The sequence below is a fragment of the Protopterus annectens genome, chromosome 10.part0 (genome assembly GCF_019279795.1).
Source record: "Protopterus annectens isolate FY-2018-M chromosome 10.part0, PAN1.0, whole genome shotgun sequence".
In the NCBI taxonomy this organism is placed as follows: domain Eukaryota; kingdom Metazoa; phylum Chordata; order Ceratodontiformes; family Protopteridae; genus Protopterus; species Protopterus annectens.
The window spans coordinates 144,092,235-144,120,212 of NC_056744.1; the positions used below are offsets into that span (position 1 = coordinate 144,092,235).

At 41.7% G+C, this 27,978-nt stretch overlaps 1 protein-coding gene across 1 annotated transcript in view; it reads right to left on the reverse strand.

Annotated features, from left to right (window-relative positions):
* RGS9 (regulator of G protein signaling 9) overlaps positions 1-27,978 on the reverse strand; it is a 1,872,571-nt gene that overhangs the window by 1,102,889 nt on the left and 741,704 nt on the right. Inside the window, exon 4 of the mRNA XM_044085112.1 lies at positions 18,912-19,018. Within this exon, the coding sequence (XP_043941047.1) occupies positions 18,912-19,018 (107 nt within the window). The remainder of the gene's footprint in view (positions 1-18,911; positions 19,019-27,978) is intronic.

Below are 27,978 nucleotides of genomic sequence, written 5' to 3' on the forward strand. Positions count from 1 at the left end.
GGAATACATTACTATGGTCATTATTCTTTCACTTTCCTCACATTCAAACATCAGATGTGTACAGAAGTGACTAAGAAGGAAAACTGTGTATATATGCATATATATATAAATATATATATATATATATATATATATATATATATATATATATATATGGGTCTACTTCTGATTGTTGAAAACACACTTTCTCGACAACCAGAAGATCGAACCCATTTAAGTGAAAGTGCGCTAAATCAAAATTGTACTTTCGCTAAAGCCGGTTCTCTGAATCACATTACAGTAGGGATAAGGAAACATATCCTTTTCCCCATTGTAGTGTGATCTCGAAGTTAATATATTTAAGTAGGGGGGTGTGGGGAGCACGCCCATGGGGGTGCAGGGGCTTGCCCACGAAATACTGTTTAAAGTAGTTTTTTGTTTGTTTTTTCTAGTAGTGCACTTTTGCTTTAATGGGTCTCGATGTTTCTCGAACCATAGACCTATATATATATATATATATATATATATATATATATATATATATGTGTGTGTGTGTGTGTGTGTGTGTGTGTGTGTGTGTGTGTGTGTGTGTGTGTATATATATATATATATATATATATATATATATTTATATATATATATATATATATATATATATACATATATATATATATATATATATACGGATTCCTATTACAAGAACGAAAGTTCACTACTTCGAACTTGTAATAGGAAGCCTCACGTCTGCAAAAGTTCACTATAACGAAAGTGAACTTTTGCGTAAGTGCACTTCACCGAAAACACCGCAGCACAGTGGAGGAAATAAAAAACAAGCTATGTCTTCCACTATGGTGTGATAATCCCGGACCTTACGGTTAGGGCACAGGTTAGGGTAAGGGGATAGTTAGTAAAGCTATCCCCTTTCCCTAACCCATGCCCTAACCTTAAGGTTCGTGACTATTGCACCATAGTGGAGGACATTGCTATGTCCTTCACTGCGCTGCAGTCTTCACGGACCTTAAGGTTAGGGCACGAGTCATAGGTTCATAGGTTCATAGATTAGTACTAGGCTGAGTGCCCTTGCGAACCATTGTAAGCCTAGCCAATTAGTCCTTGTGAGACTCAAACCCTGCACCTTGTGTTTGTAAGGCAAACACCTTAACCATTAGGCCATCCTCCCACCCCCAAATAAACAGCCTCTGCAAGGCTCAAACCCAGGACCCTGCACACCATACCCAAAGTGATTTACCACTATGCCATGTCAGATAGCCTGCTTACTATGACCCGTGCCCTAACCCTAAGGTCCGTGACGACTGCACGGAAGTTCAGTACAACACCCGTTTGTTGTACTGAACTTCGCATAAGTGCACTTTCGATTAAGTGCACTTTCGCTGCAGTGAGCATTCCATGCACTATTTTGAATTTGTGAAAGTTCAATCTAGTGTATGGAACCCACATATATATATATATATGTGTGTGTGTGTGTGTGTGTGTGTGTGTGTGTGTGTATGTATGTATGTATGTGTATATATATATATATATATATATATATATATATATATATATATATATATATGTGTGTGTGTGTGTGTGTGTGTGTGTTTGTGTGTGTGTGTGTGTGTGCGTATATAAAAAAATGTGTGTGTGTCTGGCAGAAACACACTGAACTATATTACTGTGGTCATTTGTTCTTTTATTTTCATTCCCGTCTAAAATCGTAAGTGTACAACACAGAAGTTGTCTGTCTTCTGAGGGTAGAAGTGAGGAAGCATTCCATGTCCATGTATATATATGACAGAAAAAAACTTAAACTACAAGCCATTTGCAATATATTCTTACATTTTATCCCAATCTAACACTAAAGTGTTACATAAAAAGTGACTAACTTTTTCATGAAGTGTAGAGGCAGGCACTCTTTACAAATACGAGTTATAGTATGTATCCTCACATACATTTGTCTTCTAAATTTCTTGGGAAGTGCAACTTACTTTTGGACACAACTTATTTCTTCCTTGAAAGAAAAACATTAAGACCAGATTTCTTTCCTTACTAGTGACTTTTGTTTGTGTCATCACTGAATGAAAAGATTGAGAAAAAGCTCCAAAATGTACCTCTAAGCATTTAGAATGTCATGGCTTTGGTGGGCCTAGAGGCTTAATTAAGGTATTCCTACACAGTTATTAAAGTTTGTCTTGGTCAGTTAGAGTATGTTGAAAGTATGGGGAAAATAGCTAAAGAGCATGACAATGTATAAAAAAAGTGACCTGTCAAAATATAGGGAGGCCTGGATAAGCAGAAAAATGCAATGACACTGGAGAAGGGATACAACTACTGGCTACATTACTGCCTCATGGAGTCCTTTGTCCCAAACACTATTTCACCTAATGCTGGTATTGTTGATGCACATGAACACCTGCTGTATTAATTTTCAGCAAAGTGGCTAGAATGACTGGCTGCTGAGGCAGTCTGTAGATGAACTCGACTGAATCTGTTGTTGTTTGATCACAGATGTGCAGTCATTGAAATGCAGCAACAGGGCCCTGCCCCATTTCAGCTATCTCCATCCATTCATCTGCTTCCTGCAGCTCCCTTTGCTCTGAAGTCACTAGTCACCATTTCCTGTATATTATTTATTACACTGAGTTCACTTGCATAACTCTTCTCCCTGGTTCAACATTGAAGTGGGTTCTTACCTCTGTGGTATCAAGATATCGTTTAACCTCGCAAATCACATAATGTGTTAATAATTTCCTCTGCCACTGGATCCTATGCAACTGTAGCTCTACTTATTGTTTACCCTCACCTTTATTTAGCTGCTTTTAACCAAAGGACCATGTGCAATTAAAACATAATATGCAAAACAATAAATATGACAACAAAACTTAGAACACGATAAAATTGACAAATTAGCAAGCAAAACCAAAAAGTACAGTTGTGTACACATACCATAAATGTAGATGTTTGAGTGTATTCACTGTTGCAGTCATCACATTTGGGTTATCTGCTTGCAGGTAGCCCTCAGCCATCTGCCTGCTGGTAGCCCTCAGCCGGCCTGAATACCAGAGTCTTCAGATTTCTGCGTCGGATGCTGTTGCTACTTCCATGATGTCAGGTCATCAGGGGTATAAAACATGCAGCCGACGCCATTACATCAGTTTTTCTTGCCCCAGATGTCAGGTGCCCCCACAATAGGAAGCAATTATATGGTATGGTACACCCCCATCAAAAGCAAATACACAAGAAAAAATAAATATACCAAACAAGAAGGAAAGGTAGAGCCAAAAGAAGTCAGGGGGCTGGAGGGAGGGTAACCAGGACTGCAACAGTGAATACACTCAAACATCTACACTTATGGTAAGTGTACACAACTGTACTGTGTTCTTCATGTTTCACTGTTGCAGTCATCACATTTGGGTTGATTCCCAAAGCTAAGGAAGGGAGGAGGAAGTTAAAGATCTTTAGGGCCAGCTATTAAGCCATGCAAGACTGCAGTGGCAAATCCAGCTCTGGATTTAGAAAAGATAAGCATGTGGTAATGCTTGGTGAAGGTATGTACAGAGCTCCAGGTAGCAGCTTCTAGGATGTCCCTGGTAGGGACTCCTCTGAAAAATGCCGTAGAGGTAGATGCAGCCCTGGTGGAACGTGATCTTATCCCCTGTGGGGTAGGTTTTCATAGTGCTTGTAGCAGAAATTAATGCAATGGGCTATCCATTTGGAAATGGTTTGCTTTGAAATGGCCTTCCCCTCTGCCCCTGCAGCAAAGCCAACTAGCAGCTGTTCAGATTTTCTGCGAGGCTTAGTCCTGTCCAAATAGAATCTAAGTTGTCTGTGCACATTCAGGGAGTGCAGTATTCGTTCCCCTTTGTTTTGTGGATTGGGGAACTAAAGTAGGCAAATGAATGGACTGATTTAGGTCCACACTAGACACCACCTTGGACATAAAGGAAGGATTAGTCCTGAGGGAAAACCTGTCCACATGGAAGATAATGAAGGGTTCCACTGCCATGAGGGCCTGTAATTCAGACACCCTTCTTGCTGAAGTGAAGGCTACAAGGAAGGCTGTTTTCCAAATAAGAATTTCAACTCTGCTGTTGCAGCTGGCTCAAAGGGGGGAAGAGTGAGCTTTTCCAATACAAAGTTAAGGTCCCAGGCTGGAGTGGGAGGTCTCCTGGGGGGTTCTTAAATTGTTGGTGCCTCTAAGGAATTGTTTTAGCAAGGGGTGAGAGAAGAGGGGTGGCTCAGTATTATAATGTGCTGAAATGGCAGAGGCATGAATTTTAATTGGCAAGAAGGATAGGCCCATGTGGAGCATTTCTGTTAAGTACTCTAGAATATGAGTTAAGCTGGGCACCGTTGTGCTCATCCCCTGAGCCTAGCTCCAGAAACAGTATATTTTCCACTTTTCAGCATAGGATTTTCTAGTACTAGGCCTCCTTGCCTCCATAGGTTCATAGGTTCATAGGTAAGTACTAGGCTATAGGCCCTAGAGCCTATACAAGTCCAGCCAAAAATGTACTCTGGCTTTTGCCACCCAAGAAAATTATTTTCCTGTGCCACTGTCGAGCAGAGCCACAGAAGTGATTCCCCGGGGTGAATTTCCTATTTCCCATCCAATCATCTAGATTTTTCTTGAAGAGTGCTAATGAGGAGCTTTGTTTGATATAGATAGGTAGTTTATTCCAGAGTATGGGAAGTCTCTGGGACAGGAATCTATCCCTCTGGCATGTTCTGTTTATTGTGGTGACAAGGTTTAGGTCCCTAGAGCGTGTAGCTCAGAGGGATTGGGATTTCTTTAAGTGGAGCATGTCCATCAGCTCTGGGTTTGACATAGCTTTGTATGTTAGGCAGAGATCACCTCTGAGTAGGCGATATGTGACGGAGTAAAGCTGGAGTTTTTTGAGATGGTCTGCGTAGGGCATTTATTTGAGGGCAGTAATTTGTGAGGTATTTCTGCGGCCTTTCCAGTTGTTGTAGATGTCTTGTGAGGTACATACCAAAAGTGGCGCTGTACTCTATAATGGGTTTAATGAGTGATGAGTAGAGGGGAACAATGACCTCTTTTTTTCTGGATGAGAAACCTTTTGTGATGAGGTGTGCCACATAGAAGGATTTCCTGACTACTGTGGCGATGTGATTATCAAAGGAGAGACTACTGTCCACCTGTGTCCCAAGGTCTCTTATCACACTTTCGGTGTTAAGTATACTACCACCTATGTTGTAGTTCATGGGTACAGAGTTTTTACCAAGGAGGATGACAATGCACTTTTTGGCATTGAGCTTGAGGCCATGGCATTGACACCAGGCATCTGTCTCAGTGAGGCCTTTTTGTAGGATGTCCACATCGTTAGGAGTTTCGATTATGGCTCCTAGTTTGCAGTCATCTGTGAACTTCATTAGCCAAAGACCTTCTGCATTAGCCTGTACTTCAGAGAAATAGATACCAAACAGGAGAGGATCCAGGACTGAACCCTGTGGTACTCCACTTGTCACTGGTCTGAAGTCGGATTTGGAGTCTGCTACTTTCACAGTGTGGGTTCTGTCAGTGAGCCAGTTGGCAACCCATCTTGTGACATAGGGATTTATACCTAGTTTAGTGAGTTTATCTATAATTCCAGATCGGGGGATGGTGTTGAAAGCCTTGGCAAGATCTGGATAGGCTGTGTGAACCACCTTACCCACGTCTATGGCTTTGGTGACTGCGTCAAAGAAGTCTATCAGGTTTAGGAGACATGATTTGCCTTTTGCAAACCCGAACTGGGTGGGGTCCAGAGTTTGGAGATTACCAATATCTTTGTTTATAAGTTCCATGATGATACATTCCATGGCCTTGCAAACTAGGCTCATCAGGCTAATGGGGTGGTAGTTCCCGGGGGTAGTGGTGGCTCCCCCTTGTGGAGTGGGATAACTGTCACTGTGTGGCATTCAGTGGGCACAAAGCCTGAGGTGAGGATATGATTGAACATGGTACTTAGGTGGGGTGCCAGTTCGTTCTGTAGTTCATGTAGAACGCAGTCTGGGATGTTGTCTGGTCCCATGGATGCTGTGTTCTTGGCTTTGGATAGTGTGTTTTTTACCTGTGCAGCCGTGATTACAGGAACTTTGCATTGTTCTGGTATAGAGATGGGCCCTTTAGGAGGTGAGAGGGGTGTAAAGTTAGCACTGAATCTATCTGCCAGGATGTTGGCAATATCAGTTGGGTCTGTATATTTAGTGCCATTGTGCTGTAACTCAGAGCAGATCAGAGTGTTGCCATTGAGATTCTTGACATAGCTATAGAATGCTTTGTGGTTGTCTTTAGAATCAGTGGTGATTTTGTTTTCGTAACTAGCTTTGGAGGATTTTATCAGGGAATCACAGCTTCTTACTGAGGCTGACCAGGGAGCTCCTCCACTTATGAGATTTTACTCTCTTTTGCAACAGTTTATTTCTTCTGTTGTACAGTTGGTTTATGGCAGGGGACCACCAGATTGGCTTCTTTTTTTTGGAGGATAGCGTCTTGGTTCTGTTTGGGACAGCACGATCCATGCACTCGTGTAAGTGCTTATAAAGTGCAATTGTGCAGAATTCAGTAGTCGTAACTGTATTGCCCATCTGCATGGGTGTCATGAAGTTCACCACTTCTGTCTTAAGAAGCACGAAGTTGGCTTTGGAGAATTGTTTTACCGCGGTTTCCTTAATGGGGGGTGGGGGCAGGATGTGGATATCTAGGGTGATTAGCTTATGGTCAGATCGGACCAATGAGGCATTGATTTCAGGTGTGGAACACCGGTCACTCATGTTGGTAATGACTAGATCTAGGATATTGTTGCCCCTGGTGGAGGTGTGGATAAGTTGATCCAGGGCATTGGAGTTTATGAATTCCAGAAAGCGTTCAGCGAAGGAGTTGGTACATGAGTAGATTTCCCAGTTAATGTTGGGGTAGTTGAAATCGCTCATTATTAGGGTGTTTGGTTGAACCCTAATGTTTTCCAGTACATCAAGAAAAGAGAAGTGGGAATCCTGGGGCATGGTGGGGGATCTGTAGCAAACTACAATTTGGATTGCAGTTTTTTCCAGAGTTAATTGCACTTGGATAACCTTGAATGCATTATGCTGAGCAACTAGCCTGGAGGTGTGGATATCCTTAATGAATATGGACACACCTCTGCCTTTAGTGTTCCAGTCCAGGTTACATGGCCAAAAAGTGTGGTATGAGTTATAGCCTGGTAGTGCAGGGGTGGTCTCTGGAGCCTTGAACCAGGTCTCAGTCACTGCACAGATATCGATGTTCTCCATTTTAAGGAGTGCCTCAAGTGAGTGTATTTTGAGATTTAGACTTCTAGCATTGAGTAGCATCACCCTCAGTTTTTGCTTGCCTGTTCCTGTTATGGTGGTGAATTTGTCATTTGAACCTTGCCTAAAAAAGGCACTATAGGGGCGGCAAGAACCTTAGCCAGTATCCGGAATCCCAGGGGTGACAGGTACAGGCCATCTCTGGCAAAGCATCGTGGTCTGTTGACCATGTCATCCCAGGCTGACAAATACTGGATCCCTTTAGAATGACACCAGAAGCTTAGCCAATTGTTGAAGTCAATCATTTTGTCCTTGTACTGCAGTATCATTCTGGGTGATGGCAGAATGTTACTCAGGGCTAGGGTCATACCTGCCTGGGCTACAAGATCGGAGAGCTCTTCTATGTCTCTTTTCATGTAGTCCAGGGAGGTACGTCTCAGGTCGTTCACACCAACATGAACAATGACAGAGTCATATTTGTACTTGTTGTGGAGTGACCTGAGTGCATGGGTTATGTGGCAGATCCTGGCACCCGACAGGCAACTGACAGTAGCCTTCTCCTTGTTTAGCCTGGTGAGTGGGACATCATTCACCTATGACTAGTGTATTGGGTACGTTGTTTTACCTTATTGGCTGTGGTTGAGTGGCACACTGAGTCTGCGGGCTATGTATCATTTGGGTTGTGTTGGGGGGGTGGAGGTTGTTTGCATTTCTGCTTTGGGTCTCTGTTGCTTGAGCAGATTATTATTGAGAGCCTCTGTGAATGTTTTTGTTTTTCTATATGTGGATTTTGGTGGTGTAGATTTAGTGAGACTATGTGATGAGTGTGGTGTGGTGCAAGTGTTTACCTTCTCCTCTTGACTGTCAAGTTCAGTCTTGGTTGGAGAGAACGTTACCTCCAGTTTGGCTAGATAATTCCATCTCTCACAGGTTGTAGTGCTGGGTGGTAGGAGGAGAGGGTTGTCTGTGTACATGAGGCAATTTCTACATTGCCCCAAGATGCCCAGATTCATCAGATAGACAGGAGAGAACACTGGGAGCTGACCCTTAGACATGCCTGAATAAAAAAATATTTCCTCTAGATAAGTGAGGAAAGTGAGTACAAGAGCTATTTTTCTGTAAGCAAGAGAGGAAAGTAAGTACCAAAACTGTTTTCCTCTAGGTAATGAGGAAGCTTGAGTGCTGTAGTAATTAGTAGCTTATTTAGTGCTTACAAGTTCTGAACAAGTGCTGATCACGAATAAGCAAATTCAAGTGCTAAAACTAAGAATCTGTATCTGGACTAAACTAGTTACAGGAAAGGGGGGAAACAAGTGCAAATGCGGGCTTTTAAATCAGAAGTTTGAGAGAGATGGAAAAACTGCCCAAATGGCCAATAACTACAATTTCTGGGCCAGAACCACTCCTTATGTGGTAGATAGGTTACCTAGTGCTTACCACTCCCACTAATAGCTAGAATGCTTCCCTCCAACACAGAAAGCTTGGGGGGCTCAGAAGCTTGCATACAGTCCTGGATACAGCAAATCTGAATCTGGACTACACTAGTTACAGAAAAGGTAGGAAATAGGCTTCGATTTTTTTTATACAGAAAAGTAGCTAAAACAGCAGCAAAAACAATTCAAATGCAATGCAAGCTAGCACACTTGAGTATGTAGCAATGTTTGACCAAACAGTTTAAAAAATGCAATTAAATTAAAAATGACTAAAAACAAGTGCAGAAGGAGTCTATTAGGTAGAATGAGGTAAAGAGATGGGACTGGGGGGAGTGTCCCAGATCAAATCTACAGTGGGGGTGGGCAACTACAAAAGCCTCCAAATTTAAACAACAAGACAGGAATAGGGAGTGTGGGTAGGGGAAAAACAACACCTTCAGCAGAGATCTGAAAAACTATACAGTGAAGCAAAAATAACAGTGCATAACTCTGAAGTTAGCCAGCAATGATATAAAATTAGTCAAGCAACAATTAACAGTACACAACTCTGAAGTGCCAGAAAAATATACTTAGCTCTGTATATCACCAGATAGTTTGAAGAGCACTCTGCCAGGACACAGGAAGGCTCCAGCATCCAGCACCTGCTTACTGAGGGATGCTAGAGGAGAGCTCAAGGAAGTAGCCAGGCTGCAAGGTTCAGGGTTTGAAGCTGAGGGTGAAGAATCTGGCCTGCCTGCTGGGACAGCGGGGAAGGGGTCTGAGGCAGGTGCCATGGTTGTAGCAGTGTCATACTGAGCAAGAGCGGGTACCAGTGCTGGCATGGCCAGTCTGGTGCAATCAGTATTGTCCTTGGCTTGTCCTGTTTGATCTTTAGTAGAACCTTCGAGAGGAGAGGCAGAGGGGGAAAGGCATAAACCGAGAGGCTTTCCCAGGTAAGACAGGGCATCCACTTTCCAAGCTTGACTGTGGGGAGTTCTTGTGCAGAATTTGTTCAATTGGTAGTTCTGAGGGGAGGCAAACAGGTCTACCTCTGGCGTCCCCCATTTGTTCCTCAAGAGGTTCAATATTTTGGGTTCTAGTTTCCATTTGTGTGGGTCCATGAGATTTCTGCTTAAGTCATCTGCCATGAATTTAGTTTGCCTGGCAGGAATTGTGTTTGTAGGTGTACTTGGTAGCTCAAGGCTGTGTTCCACAGAGCCTTGGCTAGTCTGCAGAGAGGGTAGAGTGGGTTCCCCCCTGCTTGTTTATGTACCACATAACTGTGGTGTTGTCTGTCTTTACCACTAGTTGTCTTGGAAGAGTACGGTCTTTGAAGGCTGTCAGAGCACTCTGTACAGCTAACATTTCTTTTTGATTGATATGCAGGTGCATCTGTCTTGGGTCCCATTTGCCTGAATGCACTGCCCTGCCATGTGTGCCTCTCATGCATAGTCTGATGCATCTGTTGTTAGGGTTTGGGTGGCAGGGGATAGAGGGAAAGGGAGTACCTTGTTGTGGTAGCAGGCCTCTGCCCAACAAAGGAACTCTGTCCTTATACAAGGAATGATAGGAATCATTGTTTCCAGGTCCTGAGAATGTTGACACCATAGGCTTTTTAGATACCATTGGAGTTTCCTCATATGCAGTCTTGCATATGGAATTAGTAGAATGCAAGAATCCATGAACCTCAGAGCTTGCAGTATTTTCCTTGCAGATAGCTGGGGTTTTGTGGCCAATAGTTTGAAGTAGGTTGTCAAATAAACTTGTTTCTCCAGAGTGAGGAATGCCATCTGGGAAGTTGTGTTCAAGCTTGCTCCCAGGAATACAATCTGTTGGCAGGGTACTTGGTGAGATTTCTTTTCATTGATGGTGTATCCCAGTAAGGTTAGAAGTTTATTTACGAATGTCAGGTGTTGTAATAGCAAGTCCTGACTTTCTGCCTGAATCAGACAATCGTCCAAGTATGGGTAAATTTGAATATTTCTCTGCCTGCAAAATGCAATGGCTGGAGCTAGACACTTTGTGAACACCTTGGGCACAGTAGATAAGCCAAAGGGAAGTGCAAAGAACTGAAAGTGCATGGAGCCTGCCCTGAAATGTAGGTATTGTCTGCATGATCCTCTTATTGGGATGTGCAGGTAAGCTTCCTTTAAGTCTAGGGTTGCCAGCTAGGCATCCTTGGCTAGCATAGGAAGAAGCTGTTAAAGAGTTATCATTTTGAATTTTGGAACCACCAGAAAGTTGTTGAGAATAGAGAAGTCCAGGATAGGATGCCAGGAGTTGTCTTTTCTGGGTACCAGAAAATGTATTGAATATAAACCTTGTCCCCTTTGTTCTGCTGGGACAGGTTGAATAGCCCTGATACTGAGAAGAGAGAGAACCTGCTGTTGGGCCTCTGCCCATTGATTTGGGGGTAGGTCTGGCCAACCATTTGGGGTTTGTAGTGCGTGGAAGTGGAATCTGAATCCTTGGGAAACTGTGTTCAAAACCCATTTGTCCTGGGTAATGAGTTCTCATTTTTTTGCATGCAGGGCGAGCTTTCCTCCTATGGGAGCAAGTAGTTGAGCAGGGCTTGGAAGGGTTAAGGTTAAGTCATTGTGCCATTTTTCTGTAGGGGGGGTGGCTTACTACTCCCTGCTTTGGAAGTGGGAGCCCCCCACTGCTTAGATCTGTGCGTAGCCTGAGACTGTAGCCTTGGTGGTCTGCTGTTCCTGGGTTTGGACTGAGAAGGCCTGGAAGGGACTGGAAAGGACCAGTTCTTTGAAGGCCAATGCCTACTTAAACATGGGAGGCTGTACTTGTAGGAAATCTTTAACAGTTTGTATAGATTTAGCTTTTTCCTCCATCCTTTTGAGGGCTTCTTCTGCTTTGTTGCCAAAAAGGCAGTCTTGGTTTAAGGAAGCATCCAGTAATTTAGCTTTAACATGATCTGGCAAGTTTTGTTCCTTAAGCCAAGCATGCCTTCCAAGTACAGACCCAGTGACAGCAGCCCTGCAAGATGCTTCTAAAGCATCAAAACTACATTACAAAGTATGTTTACCAACTTGTTCTGCAGAATGTATTAAATCTTGCAAGTCTTTGTGTTCAGCACAGTCAGGAATCAACATAATTTTCTGTTTAAGTAGTCCCATAATATGCTGCTGATACTTTAATATATGAAACTGGCAATTTAAAGCCATAATGGCCAAAGTAGCAGAAGTGTATACCTTCTTACCCCATCTGTCTAAGGCTCTAGAATCTCTATCAGAAGGGGTAGGATTTTTGGCAGCAGTAGCCTTAATGCCTTTTGGTCCTTGGGAAATGGTTTCTGGATCCGCAGAAGGATTTTTGAAGAGGAACTTGTGAGAATCAGGTACTCTGTAGTACCTGTCAGGTTTTCTGGGAGCTGGAGGTAAAGTGTCTGGGATAAGGCTAGATTCCAAGAAAGCATCATCTACAATGTCCAGAACAGGAGGGATAGCTAAAGGCCTGTGTTGAGGCAGGAGTAAGAATTCCCTAAGTCTCGTTTTGGACTCAGAATAATCCTGGCTTTCCTAGCGGAAATGCTCCCTAAGAGTATGCAAGGTTTCACAGAAAGAAAAATCTTCTGGAGGGGAAGCAGAGGGAATGGAATCCTCATAAGTAGATAAGGGCAAATCCTGGTAATCAGAAGGAGCAGAAATATCAGATTCCTGATTAGAAGAATCAGAAAGAAAATCAGTTCTAGGTCTCTTAGAGGGGGAAGGCTGGCTTCCTCTAATTAAGGTAATAAGGTCTTCAGCCATTCTAAGCATTTGTTTTTGAGGCATATGGGCCTGAGTCTGCGGTTTGGTCATTGGTTTTCTAGGTGTAGCTCGAGTTTTTGGCCTGAGGAATTCGGAACTTCTGGATGGAAACGATGGCATCGGTTTAATATGAATGTCTGTAGGCCTGAACATACCTCTCACCCTAGAAACATCAAAAATCTGGGCAAGGCCCATGAAAAACAGGTACAAATCTGTATGCTGATTAACATACAATTTGCATACATAATTATGTAACCCCACCCACTCCAATGGAATTGTGGGACACCAACTTTCAAACTCAAACTGAAGAACAGACAACCAAAATATGACACCAGCACACCACCAGAGACCCCATTTAGCCATTCCAATGTCCCATTACCTGGCTATTTCGCCTCATTTACCATAAACACTAATGTGCTTACTGCTTTACTTCTACAATGATTATTTTGATTTTATTTTTACATTTTATAGTCTCACAATGAAAACAGACTTAGCATTAAAACTTCTCTCATTCCTTTAAACAGCATTGAAATCCACACCACATCCAAAGAAAATGCATCTGTCCACAGTCACAGTGGCCAGTGGTGGATAAAGATTACCTTTGGGCTGTTTTCAAATCATAGGCCCCTTGCACACAAAACAAGAAACATACATGTGTTCTTTGATACACCTTCCTGACTTTATTAAATTATATTTCTTGTATAATACAGCAAACTTGTTAGACTTTAGAGCACATTTTAAATTTATTGTTTGAACATTTTTCCTGTAGGCAATGAAACAAAATGCATGAACCAATAATGACAAAACTGCCCAATTCAGAACATTTCCATCATAAAAGTCTACTTATGTCATCATTACTTGCATTAAATCCTCCAATCATACCTCTCAACTTCTTAGTGCAAGAAATCCGGACAAAGCCTGACAAAATGGGGGAGGGGGGACAAAAGGCCCAAAAATACGGACATATTTTAAAGTTGCTTGAGTGGCAGGGTTTGTTTTAACATACATTTTCTGAAGGATTTGATGTCTAAAACCAAATGTATGCCATTATTTAGTGACTTCAGTCCTCAGATCATCCCACAGCTTTGTCAGAAAACACAAAGTTTTATGAGGAACAGACCAAAAATATGAGAGTAAAATATGGGCATTCTGCAAAAATCTGGACAGTTGAGAGGTATGCCTCCAATTACTATCCATATCCATTCAGCACAATCTGGGGGTTGATTACCACTAACCTATCATGTTAGGTATTTTCAACAAAAAGAGAGGTGCTAAGGTGAACATCACAAAATGAAAACTCACATAAATGATTCATGGCAACCATTCATATCTAAAACTTTCCCTAACTCTAATCTCTCAAAGGCTCAGTTTCTTAGTTTTAACTACATTTAAACAATTTAAAATGTAAATTAAATTAAACAATTCATTAGCATGTTCTTATTCAGACATATTGCTGTTAGGAGTTGTCTATACCTCTTGAATGTCATAAATACCGTCATTCCATGTTCAGTTATCTGTGTGATGCATTCAGATGGTGTAAATTCTTCTTCTATCCACAAAAATGACCTACCACCATTTTTACTTTACTTTGTAGACTTTTGTAAGAGCTATAAGAGCTTGGAGGGGACATCACCTACCTTAGATTTTCCTAAACACCAATATTCTGGAATTACATTACTAAAAGTTCCAGTCAAGTTTAACAGAGTTGCCTACACAATAAATCTTCATTTTGGTTTTATCTACTAATCCTTAAAATCACCCAAGGGACCAGTCAGTTAGTACAGGCTATATTTTTCATAAATGTTATCTAGTCCTTACCACTTTATTTGTGGTCTTTGGGAATGTGGGTATTATCAGCAACTTTTGTGGTCTTGCAAGGTCCAGCTTCTCTTTTAACTGCATTCTCACTAGCGATTTTTAATTATAAATCTCATCTCTCCTGGCATTACCATATTCCAAATGCTAATTCTGTCACATAGTCGTGCAATCTCCAGATGAGAATATTCAAACATCTTTGAAGCAACGGGGGTCCTAAGAGCTATTATGTTGCCTTTATGGCCCCACAGAATTATTTTACTCAGTAAATTTCTTAACATGTAGTAAAATCTGGAATTACCAAGAACATTGGCCACATCTAGTATAATAGTCTAAGACGTATGTGTTACATTAGGTACCCACTCCTACCTGAGATACAGCTATAATTCAGAGAAGCCATGTACCCATACTTTTCAAACTCTGCATAGGGAAATCAAGCATCTGTATAAATGTGGCTTGAAAAATCTGGACAAATAAATGCTTGACTACTAAATACTTAATGTTGACCTTGTGTCAGATGAATTGATATAGTCCCTTCAATTTTTTATTTAGTCTGTTTTTGAGTTTTAAAGTTATTTAGGTTTCTTTTCAAGAGCCTTTAATAAGTCCCAGATCCTGGGAAGGGATAACAGTGGACTAAAAGATCATTATTTAATTTATACATTATTCTAATACCTTTATCCTGTTCAGGGTCACATGAGGGTGAGATCTCTATTAGCAGCAGCATGTGAGGTAGCAGGATAGTTAAGTGATAAAACCCCTACTAGACAGCTCTATAGCCCAGGGCTCAATCATGACTTCCAGTCACTGCCTGTGTGGAACTGTGCACATCTTCTTGTGTCTACATAGGTTACTCTAGGTAATTCAGTTTCCTCTCAAGTCCCAACAGGATGCTAGTTGATCAGGTAGCCTGCATTGTCCATGTATATATGTTGCATTTAATTAACAGTGTCCAACATGGACCAGTTTATTTGTTAACAAATAAACAAATATTCTGCCAAACCAATAGGCATTAGGCAACTCATCAGTCTTGGACAGGACACTAACCCAACTCAATCATCACTCTTACCAGTTGCAACTTTAAATGGTATTATTCATTTATAGCCTGACCATGTAATATCAAATTCTAGGGTCATGTGCCTTTGTATAGGCATACATTTATCAATCATTTAATAATTATTCAGATTTTCCTTCTGTTATGTCTTTTTGGTTAATGGCCTGTGGAAAGCCAAGCTGTTGGAGCAGGAGGTAACAGCATTTATTCTAATTAAAACAGTTGAGAAAAGCCATATGGTGCAGTCATTGGCACAGGCACATGGTCAGTAAAGTCTCTATTCTTATTTAGGTTAGCTTCACTTGTTTTTCTGCACTATTATGAAATCTACCATATAACTTGGCCGATATGATGTCCTGAAATTCAGTACACTAAACCACCTCATAAATCACAGAATGTGACTGCTGCTATAATGGAATTATCAGTATTGTGCAGGACTGGAATTATGAACTGCAGTATGCTTTGCAAAGTTACCATTCTGAACGAATAGGAATATTCACAAATACATCCTCTGTGAGGATTCAGGTAACATTCAGATCACAATATCAAAGCATGCACCCCCTTTCTGAAAAAAAATATGCATTTGAATAAGACAGTAAGTATACATTTATTTAATTCTGAATTTGTAATACAGATCCATCTAGCTAGAAAGCAAGCTTGCAAAAAACAAATTTTGCTGCTAGGCATATTTATAAGCAAAACAGTGATTTCTTTTCTCATGATATTTTCTGATGTGTGAAGCTTTGAGAATTTACAAATGTCAAGTGACACACACACACACACACACACACACACACACACACACACACACACACACACACACACACACACACACACACACACACACTCACACACACGCACACAAAACCTACCTCTGCTTTGTCCACAGAAAATAAACAGCAGGCAGCAGCTCTTCCTGTATCAGCATATCCAAGCTCTGCTTCATCCACATGAAAAAAAAAAATTGGAGCTCTTCCTGCAGCAGCATAACACACACAGACACACACACACACACACACACACACACACACACACACACACACACACACACACACACACATATCCTTCCTACCTCTGCTTCATCCACAGAAAAAATGGCAGCTCTTCGACTCCTGCAGCAGCATATCCAGCCTCGGCCTTGCATACCTCTGCTGCAGTATATGAAATGGAAGCTCTGCTTCGTCCATTCTTCCACCTTCCTTCTTGCATAATGGCAGCTGTAGGCAGTAGCATATTCCTGCTAAGGATTTAACTGCAGTTGTAAATGCACGCACGTTGCACGTTGAGTCCTTCAGCTCAATTCCGACAGGCTGTTTCTGTTTTACGGAGCTGACGTCATTACACACGTGATGACATCAGCTCAAAATCTAGGAAATAAAATAAAATTTTAAATAAAAGTGCAGGGAAATTGTAAATTAAGGGGTGCCACTCGGGAATCATGGCACCCTATTATTTGGACCCCAAAATCAGGTACAAACCGAGTAATTTGGTACACTTGGGAGGTATGGGCCTGAATACACCCTCAGAAGCCGGTGCCTGCACAGCGGCTCCGGACCCATCCACGGTAGAGACATCCACAGGTTCCATAGTCGAAGAAGCATCTTGCAGCATACCGGACTCCAAATGGGTCTCAGTAGAGGCCTGCAAATCTGAGGTAGTAGTTATGAGGGCTGCGAAAGTGCCTCACCGGCGGACTGGTGACTAGCTTAACGGAAGCGTTGTCAGCAGTTTTGGACCTATGCGGTTTGTCTCTGTCTTTATCCTTATGTTTTTACAGAAGATCAGTAGTCAGATGGCTTAATGAAGCCAATTCGGAGTACGGAGATCGAGTAAGAAAGTATTTGGCTACAAAAATAGCCCAACGACAAATAGTTTGGGCATTGAACAAGGCACAAAACTGACAGCAAGGAATATCGTGGTCTGGGCCTAAACAAGGGATGCAGTAAGAATGAAAATCTCTATGAGGTATTTGCTTTCCACAGGCAAGACAATTGTTAACTTTTACAGTCATTGATTAGAGCAAGAAAAACGATCCCCAATGGGGTACTTATCTAAGACTTCAGGTCTGAACCTCAAAAATGAAAATTTCAGGAGATGGCCAACCAGCCCTTGCGAACTGCTTCTGCTTCAGGCACCACACGGCAAGAAAAACTGATGTAACGGCATCGGCTGCATGTTTTATACACCTGATGACCTGACATCATGGAAGAAGCGACAGCATCCAACGCAGAAATCCAAAGACTCTGGTATTCAGGCTGACTGAGGGCTACCTGCAGGCAGATAACCCAAATGTGATGGCTGCAATAGTGAAACACAAAAAACATCTGCAGTTAATTAAAATAACTGAGTACAAAGTCAAATGCATAAAATGATCAGGAGAATGGTACACCAGCCAGTCAACCATACCACATTGGAAGTCAGAAACCTGAGACAATAACATAAAATGGAAACTTCATCACCCCAAAAGCCTGTTCTAAGTGCTGTCCTAACCAATGCAAAAGTAAGTTTTAGAGGTCAGGAGTCTGAAAAGGCAAGAGTCCAAATGTTGGATGTATCCATCAATACCCAAGGAACCACAAAGCATACCTGTGAAGCAGACAGCAGAGCTCAAGAGAGCAATATGGCAAAACAAGCTCCTTCAGGTAAGAGGGACCGACATGAAGGGACAAATGCATTAAAACCAAGATTTGTACAGATGACACAGTAATACACTGGGATACAGTGCAGGCTGTGCAGTACAGGTGTAATGCATAGGTAAAGAACTGTATTTTCCAATTTTCCAGATGTCTTGCCTTCTACTAATAGCTACCAATACGTTTATTATTATTCTTCCTTTGATTGTGCAGCATACTAAATGTATCCTCTGTTTTATGTTTGGACTGTAAATGTGTTTCAAATATTGCTTTCTTACATACAGGAATGACCTGATAATATACAGGTACTCTGCAACCTGTACTGGCTAACAATGGGCAGCTCAATGCAATGCCATAGTTTCTTACTAGATTATGTAATTCCACACAAAGGAGCTCTGCTCCATGAAAGAAATACACTGAAATGGGTCCTCCATGCACTGGGTCTCTCCTTTTAGCATAATGCAGAGAATAAACAGAATGGATATTGTTCAAGTACATTAGAAGACTCACACAAAAGCTAACCAGATGACCTCTAAATTTAAACAAGTCCTAAACTTAGATGCATTAGCTATCCATGAGATGAATGAAATAAATTTCCAGCCAGCAAGTGATGGTGCCAACTGCCTCGTATTTGCCAGTCATACTTTTTAGAATATCCCTACTGAACAGCATAACAGCCACACTCTTGCCCTACATATCACAATACTATTCACAGGATAGTTTCTATATGCAGTGCATTACACAGCCACATTTAGCAAAATAACAGACTATTACCTGCAATTTAAAAATTCAGACTGCATTAAACAGACTGTGAAATACAAAATAATAAGTTAAGATCAACAAAATAACATCAATGAACAGTATAGCTCCAGAAAGTGGCTAAGTGATTATCGATAACATTAAAAATAAATATTACACTCAATTCACAATTCAGGAAGGAATCCAAGAAAGTTGCTTTCTACATCTGCATTATGTTCCATACCTGAAATCTGTACAAGCTGCTATCTGCCTTGAGAATAAGGTTCTTTGGTTCTTGCAGAGGGTAGAAGTATCCATGTTTGACAATAATATTTGCAAGGTGTAATGCCTCTGAAATAAATACAATGAAAATAAATAAAATATGTAAGCATTTGTGATAACACAGAACTTGAAAAGGTAGCTTATGTAAAGCACCACTTTGAGGAAAGAAACACAATCGATACTGTACTCAAGAAGTGTCCAATTTGTATAATCCACCCATTTCTCTAATATCACAGAAAGGTCATTCCTTTTCTCTGTCTCTCTGTCTCTGTTTGGATTCTGTTTTTGGATGTCTAGTAAACGTCTCAGTGCAGTTTTAATGTTTTACTATATTTCTTCCCCCCTCCTTTGTGAGAAAACTGTTTATGTGTCCATCAACCATTTGTTAAAAGACATATTCTTTGTGTTGTCTACTAGCATACAGCACTGCAATGTCAAGTCAAAACAGTTATTCCTAGGCAGCCTCTCTTCAAAAATGTATTCCTCAGTACTCAGATTTTTTTTCATAACACACTACACCTTCTCAGATTTAAAGCTAGGTTGTCAGGTGTCCTGGTCAGTCCCCTATTTGCTCCCTCAAACACACACCAAACTACCAGAGCACCAAAAGGAAACAATTCCCAAATCAAGCTGAAGATTAAAACAAAAAAAAAACTAATGCCTTTGCTTGTATGCACTATTGCAAGCACACAGAATTGCCTCATCATTTAAGCAGCCACATTCACATTCAGGGATCATGGCTGCTTAAATGCCTTTTACTGTTACAGGTGGGGACAGATCAGGTGCCAGTCAGTATTTACACTAACGTGCCAACTGTGCCCCCTAAGAGCACTGTACCCAGGGTGGCTTCCCCTTTCATCCCACCATTGCTATGGCTGTGTTTCTAATTTCTTTTGTTTTATCTGAACCATGGGTGAGATTCAGAGACATGGTACTCTTTGCACAGGTCCAGTGCAAAGAAAATACAAGGAAAAGGTGATCTCAGTATTGAGAGGCAGATATACAGTGTGGAAAAGAAACAATATGCCACTGCACACCAAGCAGAAAACATACAGACATTAACTAATTAGTTTAAATAATAGTACCAGCACACTACAGAGAAAGTGTAGGCAGCAATACTCTCGACTAACAATGCTCTGTGTCACTGTTACTGTGGTGCAGTAATAGGGTAGAGGCCACTGTGCACAGACTGTGTTTCCACCCATGATACAATGTTTTCATTTTTAGGCATGAGTTACTGTTCCAACGCACATATACGGAGTTTATATTTATCTATCCATCTAGCTAGCTAGTGACATATTTACATAAGATTTATTTTATTCATTTATTTATTTTGCAGTGAAGTGAGCAGGAGCACAAGACCCCTTTTCAGTCATGACCTAGTTTCATAGTTTCATAGTATAGTACTAGGTTATCTTCCCTAGGGCATTTATAAGCCTAGCCATAGTGTATGTGGCTTTCACCACCCCATGTAATGATACAAAAGTGTACAAATTAAATTTAGTTTACTGTGCCTCTGTCTAGTAATGACACAGAGATGACCCCCGGGGTAAACCTACGATCACCCATCCACTTGTCAAGATTTCTCTTGAAGAGAGTCAGTGAGGGGCTCTGCCTAACATGGACTGGGATCCTGTTCCAGTGTGTGAGAAGCCTCTGTGTTATGAATCTGTCCCTCCAGCATGTCCTATTCATATTTGTGCTGAGGTTTAGATCTTTAGCTCTCATGGCTCTGATGGATTTGGATTTTTTGAGGTGGAGCATGTCCATTAATTCCGGATTGGACATGGCCTTGTACGTCAGGCACAGATCACCTCTGAGCAGGCGGTATGCTACTGAATAGAGCTGGATCTTCTTTAGTCTGGCAGCATATGACATGTGTTGGAGACCCTTGATCCTCTTGGTAAGGTACTTTTGGGGTCTCTCCAGCTGCTGCAGGTGACGGGTGAGGTACATACCAAATGGGGCATTGTACTCAATCATAGGCCTGATAAGGGAGGAATATAGGGGTACAATGACATCCTTTGATCTGGATGTGAATCCCTTCATGATAAGGTGGGCAAGGTAGAAGGTCTTTCTAACCACTTTGGCGACGTGGGTGTCAAATGAGAGGTCACTGCCAACTTGGGTCCCCAGGTCTCTGATTACTTTTTCCGTACTTAATGGATTACCACCTATGTGGTAATTTGTGGGTACTTTGTTGTTCCCAAAGGGGATGACTATACATTTTTTGGCATTTAGTTTAAGGCCATGACTCTGGCACCAGTCGTCTGTTTCTGTAAGGCCCTTCTGAAGGATGCATGTGTCAGCTGGTGTATCGACTATGGTGCCTAGTTTGCAGTCATCTGCGAACTTTGTCAGCCACAACCCCCCTATGTTTGCCTGCACATCTGAGAAATAAATGCCGAACAAGAGGGGTCCCAAGACAGAGCCCTGTGGGACTCCACTTGTGACTGGCTTAGAATCTGACATAGCTCCAGCTATTCTGACTTTGTGGGTTCTGTCCTTTAACCAGTTTGCAACCCATCTTGTGACATACGGGTTTACATTTAAGCTGTTGAGCTTGTCTTTGATGCTGAGTGGGGTATTGTGTCGAAGGCTTTTGCCAGGTCCAGGTAGGCTGTATGAACTGCTTTGCCTTCATCGATGGATCTAGTGACTGTTTCAAAAAAGTCCACCAGGTTTAAAAGGCAGGATCTGCCTTTTACAAAGCCGAACTGGGTAGGGTCAATTGTCTGTAGGTCCCCGATGTCTTTGTTTATGAGTTCCATAATGATCCTTTCCATAGCTTTGCAGACCAGGCTGGTCAAGCTTATGGGGCGGTAGTTTCCAGGGTATGTAGAGGTGCCTCCTTTGTGGAGTGGGACCACTGTTGCTGTACGCCAGTGTTCAGGGACATATCCTGTAGTAAGGCTAAGATTAAACAGCATTCTTAGGTGCGGGTTTAGCTCCTCTAGGAGTCCACGTAGCACGCAACCCGGGACACCATCTGGTCCCATAGATGCTGTATTTCTAGCTTTGCTGAGAGCATCTCTCACCTGGACATCTGAGATGTCAGGAAGGTTGCATTCAGCTGGGATACATATTTCATCTTTTGGGGGAGAGGGAGGGGAGTAATTTGCACTTAACCTGTCTGCCAGTATGTTGGCAATATCTGAGGGTTCAGTGTATTTCTTGCCATTATGGACTAACTCTGAACATATCTGAGGGTTTCCGCCCAGGTTTCTAACATAACTGAAGAAGGCCTTGTGGTTATCTTTAGTGTCCTTAGCGATTTTTCTCTCAAAGTTGGCCTTTGATGACTTTATGAGCGAACGTAGTTTTTTGCTAGTGCTGACCAGAGATGCCTTCCCTTTATGGGATTTTGCTCTGTCTTGCAGTAGCTTCCTTCTCTTGTTATAAAGTTTGTTTATGGCTGGGGTCCACCAGATAGGATGCCTGCCTTTGGTGGAAAGGGTCTTGGTTTTATTTGGGATTGCATGATCCATGCATTCTTGGAGATGTCAGTAGAAAGCATTTGTGAAGGATTCAGCAGTGTGGGATGTGGTTTCCACTGGCCCAGGGGGTGTGAAGGATACCATTTCAGTCCTAAGGAGTGTAAAGTCAGCTTTTGAGAAGTTTCTCACTGTGGTCTTTTGTGCTGGGGGTGGAGGTGGGATATGAATATCTAGGGTTATTAGTTTGTGGTCTGATCTCAATAGTGAGGGGTATACTTCTGGTGTTGAGCATTTTGTCCCCATGTTTGTGATGACCAGGTCAAGTATATTATTTCCCCTTGTGGGGGAGGTGACTAGTTGTTCCATCGCATTTGAGTTGATGAATTCCAGGAACCTTTGGGCTAGGGTGCTGGGGCTTGAATAATGCACCCAGTCTATGTTTGGGTAGTTGAAGTCTCCCAATATGATGGTATTTGGTGAGACATTCATATTCTCCAGTGTCTTCAGGAAGGCTGAATGGAGTTCCTGAGATTGAGAGGGTGGTCTGTAGCATGCTACAAGTTGTACAGCAGTTTTGCCTATGGTTAGTTGCACATGGATGGTCTCCGATGCTTCATGCGTTGCCACTAACCTGGAGGTGTGGGTGTCTTTAATGAATATGGACACTCCCCCTCCTTTTGTGCTTCAGCCCAAGTTTTGGGGCCGAAATGCATGAAACAAGGTAAAACCTGGTAGGGCTGGGGTGCTCTCAGGAGCCTTGAACCAGGTTTCAGTTACTGCACAGGCATCGATGCTCTCCATACTGAGGAGTGCTTCGAGAGCCTGCATCTTGAGATTTAGACTTCTGGCATTGAGCAGCATTACCCTTAGTTTTTTTCCTTTTTTGTTTTCTAAGGTGGTGGGTTTGTCTTTTGAGCCTTGCCTAAAAAAGGAACTATGGGGATGGCAAGAGCCTTAGCCAATATCCAGAAGCCCAGTGGTGACAGGTGCAAGCCATCCCTTGCATAGCAGCATGGCTTGTCCAGCATGTCATCCCAAGCAGACAGACATTGGATCCCCCTAGAATGACACCAGTAATTGAGCCAATTATTAAAGCTGATCATCTTGTCTTTGTATTGTGGCATCATTCTTGGTGAGGGCAAGATGCTGCTCAGGGACAGGGTCATACCGGCCTGGGCTACATAATCTGAGAGCTCCTCTATGTCTCTTTTCATGTAGTCCAGGGAGGTACGTCTCAGGTCATTCACGATGGCATGGACAATGACGGAGTCATATTTGTACTTGCTTTGGAGTGACCTGAGTGCTTGTGTTATGTGGCGGATCCTAGCACCTGACAGGCAGCTCACCATTACCCTCTCTTTGTTCAGCCTGGTAAGTGGAACGTTAGTGTGTCTGACTATAGAGTCACCTATTACTAGTGTATCAGGCATGGTGTTTCGCCTTAAGGGCTGTGATTGTTTGGCACACTGACTTTGTGTACTATGTGTTGCATGTGCAGTGTTATGAGGTGGTGTTTTCTTAGGTGTCTGTTTTGGGAGCCTCTGTTGCTTTGGTAAGTTTTTTATTAGAGCCTCCGAGTATGTCTTTGTGTTTTTATGTGTTTGGTTTGCAGTTGTGGTTGGTTTATGTGAGACTGGGTTTGTTGTGTGTGTGGTTACCTTCTCCTCATGTCTGATCTTACTAGTCCTGTGTTGAGAAAGTTCAGCCTCCAGTTTGGCTATATAATTGCATCTCTCATATGTGTTTGTGTTTGTTGGGAGGAGGAGAGGGTTGTCTGTGTACATGAGACAATTGTAACATTGTCTCAGGATTCCCAGATTAACCAGCTGAACTGGAGAGGACGTCAGTAATATACCACTCGACATGCCAGAATAGTATAAGGGAGTGATGTGAAACTGGGTCAGAGAGGACTTTGAAGGGAAGTGGGTATTAACATGGGTTGTAGGTAGATGTAGTGCTTACGTTAGTTTAAGGGTGCTTCACTTGAAAGAAAGGTTTTAGGAGCAAGTGCTAGGCTTATAATATAGCGAATAGACTGATTTTGTTGAAAGTAGAGCTTTCTTAAGGGAAAAACTGAAGCACAGACTTGGCGGAGCCAGGAATAGTTTAAGCCTGTTTAACTGGCATTGTGCTATGCGCACAATCGCGCAAAACCACGCAAACGCGGATTTTAAACAGGGAACTTTAAAAGAGCTGGAAATGGTCCAAAACGACCAATTACTACAAGCTCTTGTGCTGAGATCACTCCTTCAGGGACAGATAGGCTGCTCAAGGCTCCCCACTCCCACTGGTGAGCAAAGAAACTTCCTTCTATCCAAGTAAGACAATGGACAACACAGGAACTACACCACAGTCCAGAATACAGCAAAGCCTGTATACTGGTCTAAACTATTTGAGAAAAGGTGGGAAAACAAGGATTTTTTTTTTTTGTTTTTTGAGTTAAAAAGTACACAGAAATGCAGGAAACAGTAATAAATCAATTACACAGGCTAGCACACTTTAGTGGGCAGCCTCAACAGTTAAATTTAACAAACAAACTTTCAACCAACTGTAACTTAAGTGCAGATAATGTACAATGCAAAAAACAGGTAATAAAGCAGTTTAAACTTGTTCAAAGTAAGAAAAAGAAGGTCTCTCAGGTAAAACAGCAAAAAAATACTTAGATCAGGAAAGTAGTCACTTTTCTCAGTTCTCTGCTGCTAGCACCACTCTGCAAGACCACAAGGAGCTGTTTCTGTGTAGTATAGCCAGAAAAAACGCTCAGAGGCAGATTTTAAACAGGGAACTTCAAAAGAGCTGGAAATGGTCCAAAATGACCAATTACTACAAGCTCTTGTGCTGAGGTCACTCCTTCAGGGACAGATAGGCTGCTCAAAGCTCCCCACTCCCACTGGTGAGCAAAGAAACTTCCATCTATCCAAGTAAGGCAATGGACAACACAGGAACTACACCACAGTCCAGAATACAGCAAAGCCTGTATACTGGTCTAAACTAGTCGAGAAAAGTCGGGAAAACAAGGATATTTTTTTTGGTTTTTTTTGTTTTTTGAGTTGAAAAGTACACAGAAATGCAGGAAACAGTAATAAATCAATTACACAGGCTAACGCACTTTAGTGGGCAGCCTCAACAGTTAAATTTAACAAACAAACTTTCGACCAACTGTAACTTAAGTGCAGATAATGTACAATACAAAAAACAGGTAATAAAGCAGCTTAAACTTGTTCAAAGTAAGAAAAAGAAGGTCTCTCAGGTAAAACAGCAAATAAATACTTAGATCAGGAAAGTAGTCACTTTTCTCAGTTCTCTGCTGCTAGCACCACTCTGCAAGACCTCAAGGAGCTGTTTCTGTGTAGTATAGCCAGAAAAAACGCTCAGAGGCAGATTTTAAACAGGGAACTTCAAAAGAGCTGGAAATGGTCCAAAACGACCAATTACTACAAGCTCTTGTGCTGAGGTCACTCCTTCAGGGACAGATAGGCTGCTCAAGGCTCCCCACTCCCACTGGTGAGCAAAGAAACTTCCTTCTATCCAAGTAAGGCAATGGACAACACAGGAACTACACCATAGTCCAGAATACAGCAAAGCCTGTATACTGGTCTAAACTAGTCGAGAAAAGGCGGGAAAACAAGGATATTTTTTGGGGGTTTTTTTTGTTTTTTGAGTTAAAAAGTACACAGAAATGCAGGAAACAGTAATAAATCAATTACACAGGCTAGCGCACTTTAGTGGGCAGCCTCAACAGTTAAATTTAACAAACAAACTTTCGACCAACTGTAACGTAATAAAGCAGTTTAAACTTGTTCAAAGTAAGAAAAAGAAGGTCTCTCAGGTAAAACAGCAAAAACCTACTTAGATCAGGAAAGTAGTCTCTTTTCTCAGTTCTCTGCTGCTAGCACCACTCTGCAGGACCACGAGGAGTTACATAAAGGAAACAGGGATATGTAAAAAGATGCACTAAATGCAAAAAACAAACCACAAGTATAGCATACAGTGTAGTGGGATAATGTACACCAAGCAATAACAGGCATAATACGACAACTATACACAAGGTAATAGTACATCTCAATACAATATATGGCCCTTTGCGCCATGGTATGCAATTCCTGACAGTTTAACATACCAGTATATTTTATATAGTTAGGATGTTAGACATCATATTTTGAGGTAGTATGAATTCACCATATAGTGTGGTGTGAACTTAATGCCGATGTTTATAAAAAAACACATTATTGTAAGAAAGCATGTCACAGTGGAGATGAATCTGAATCAGCTGTTGAGGTGATGTTAAAACCAAGGCCTTAGGATCCAAAGGCAAAGACATTTGCCTGAATTAAAGAGGGATTTCTCAAAACCAGGAGTGGAGACTTTTGGAAGAACCATAATCAGATGAAGTTGTGGAAAACAAAGTCTACTTGTGGGTTTGCCTATGGAGTGCTAAAAGCCTAATTGTGGAGTACCAAAAACCTATTTGTGGAGAACTAACAGGATCCTAATTCTGGATGTGTTGCATTTCTTGATTAGAGCTTTCATACCTGAGAACTGGAAGGGATTTGGCATATTAAACAAATTTCAACACTAAACTGATAAAAATAGAGCAAGTGGTTTAAGCAAAAAGTGTGCTTCCTTTCATTTATTTTATTGCGTTAACTCCATTTTAAATTTTCCATTGTAAGTAAATAGTACTTAAACTAATGACACTGTCCACAATTTGTGCTATGTACAATATATATAGACATATATACAGCAAGAGCTGACAAAATCAATCACAAATCATCAAACTCAAAAGGTACAAATGAACCCATTAAATTCAGAAAAAAATAACAAAAATAGCAATTTTCCAGGATACTTGTCACCCTCCCCCCCCCTCCTGTTACTTTAAATATACCATATTGCACTACAGTAGAAAAAGGAAGTATTCCCTTAACCCACTGTCTGCCAATCTTGCGAAAACTACAAAACACACCAAAATGTAACAGTGTAAGTGAACAGACTGTAGTCATTCACACACACTGCTAATGACCTGCAACTACAAGACACAGTTTGCTAGAGACTTGTAGCAACTGAAGAATTGTCAGTGATGCAACAGGAAACATACTAGCCTTTGATGCAGAAGGCTGGGGGTTTTATTCCCACACCAGGTAGATAAATTACAGACAGTGCAATGTAGCTTAAGGTTGTGTTGCACTCCTCTGTGTTATCCTTCAGATGAGATGTTAAACCAAGGTCCAGTATGCTTGAGTTGGTGGTAGCTCAGGCTGCTGTAAAATAAGTTTCCTGATACTCGGACCAAATTTTCCATAGTAGTATAAATACTACTACCTTAAAAAGAGGCTACTAGTCTAGTGGGACTAACCCAGTCAACAAAGGATGAATAAAAATAAATAAAATAATTAAACTAATTAAATGGTGTGATAGTCTAACTCAACAAAAGCACAAGCTATGTGGGTCAGCTAAACCCTACATACGTACTCTAACTCTACCTTTAGGTGACTCCATGTGTGGGTCTTGATACTCCCATTCTGGTCAAGTTTCTCTGTTTCTGTAAATGAACCAGTGGGTGCCCATTTTGGATCATTGTTTGTCTGGCTCCTG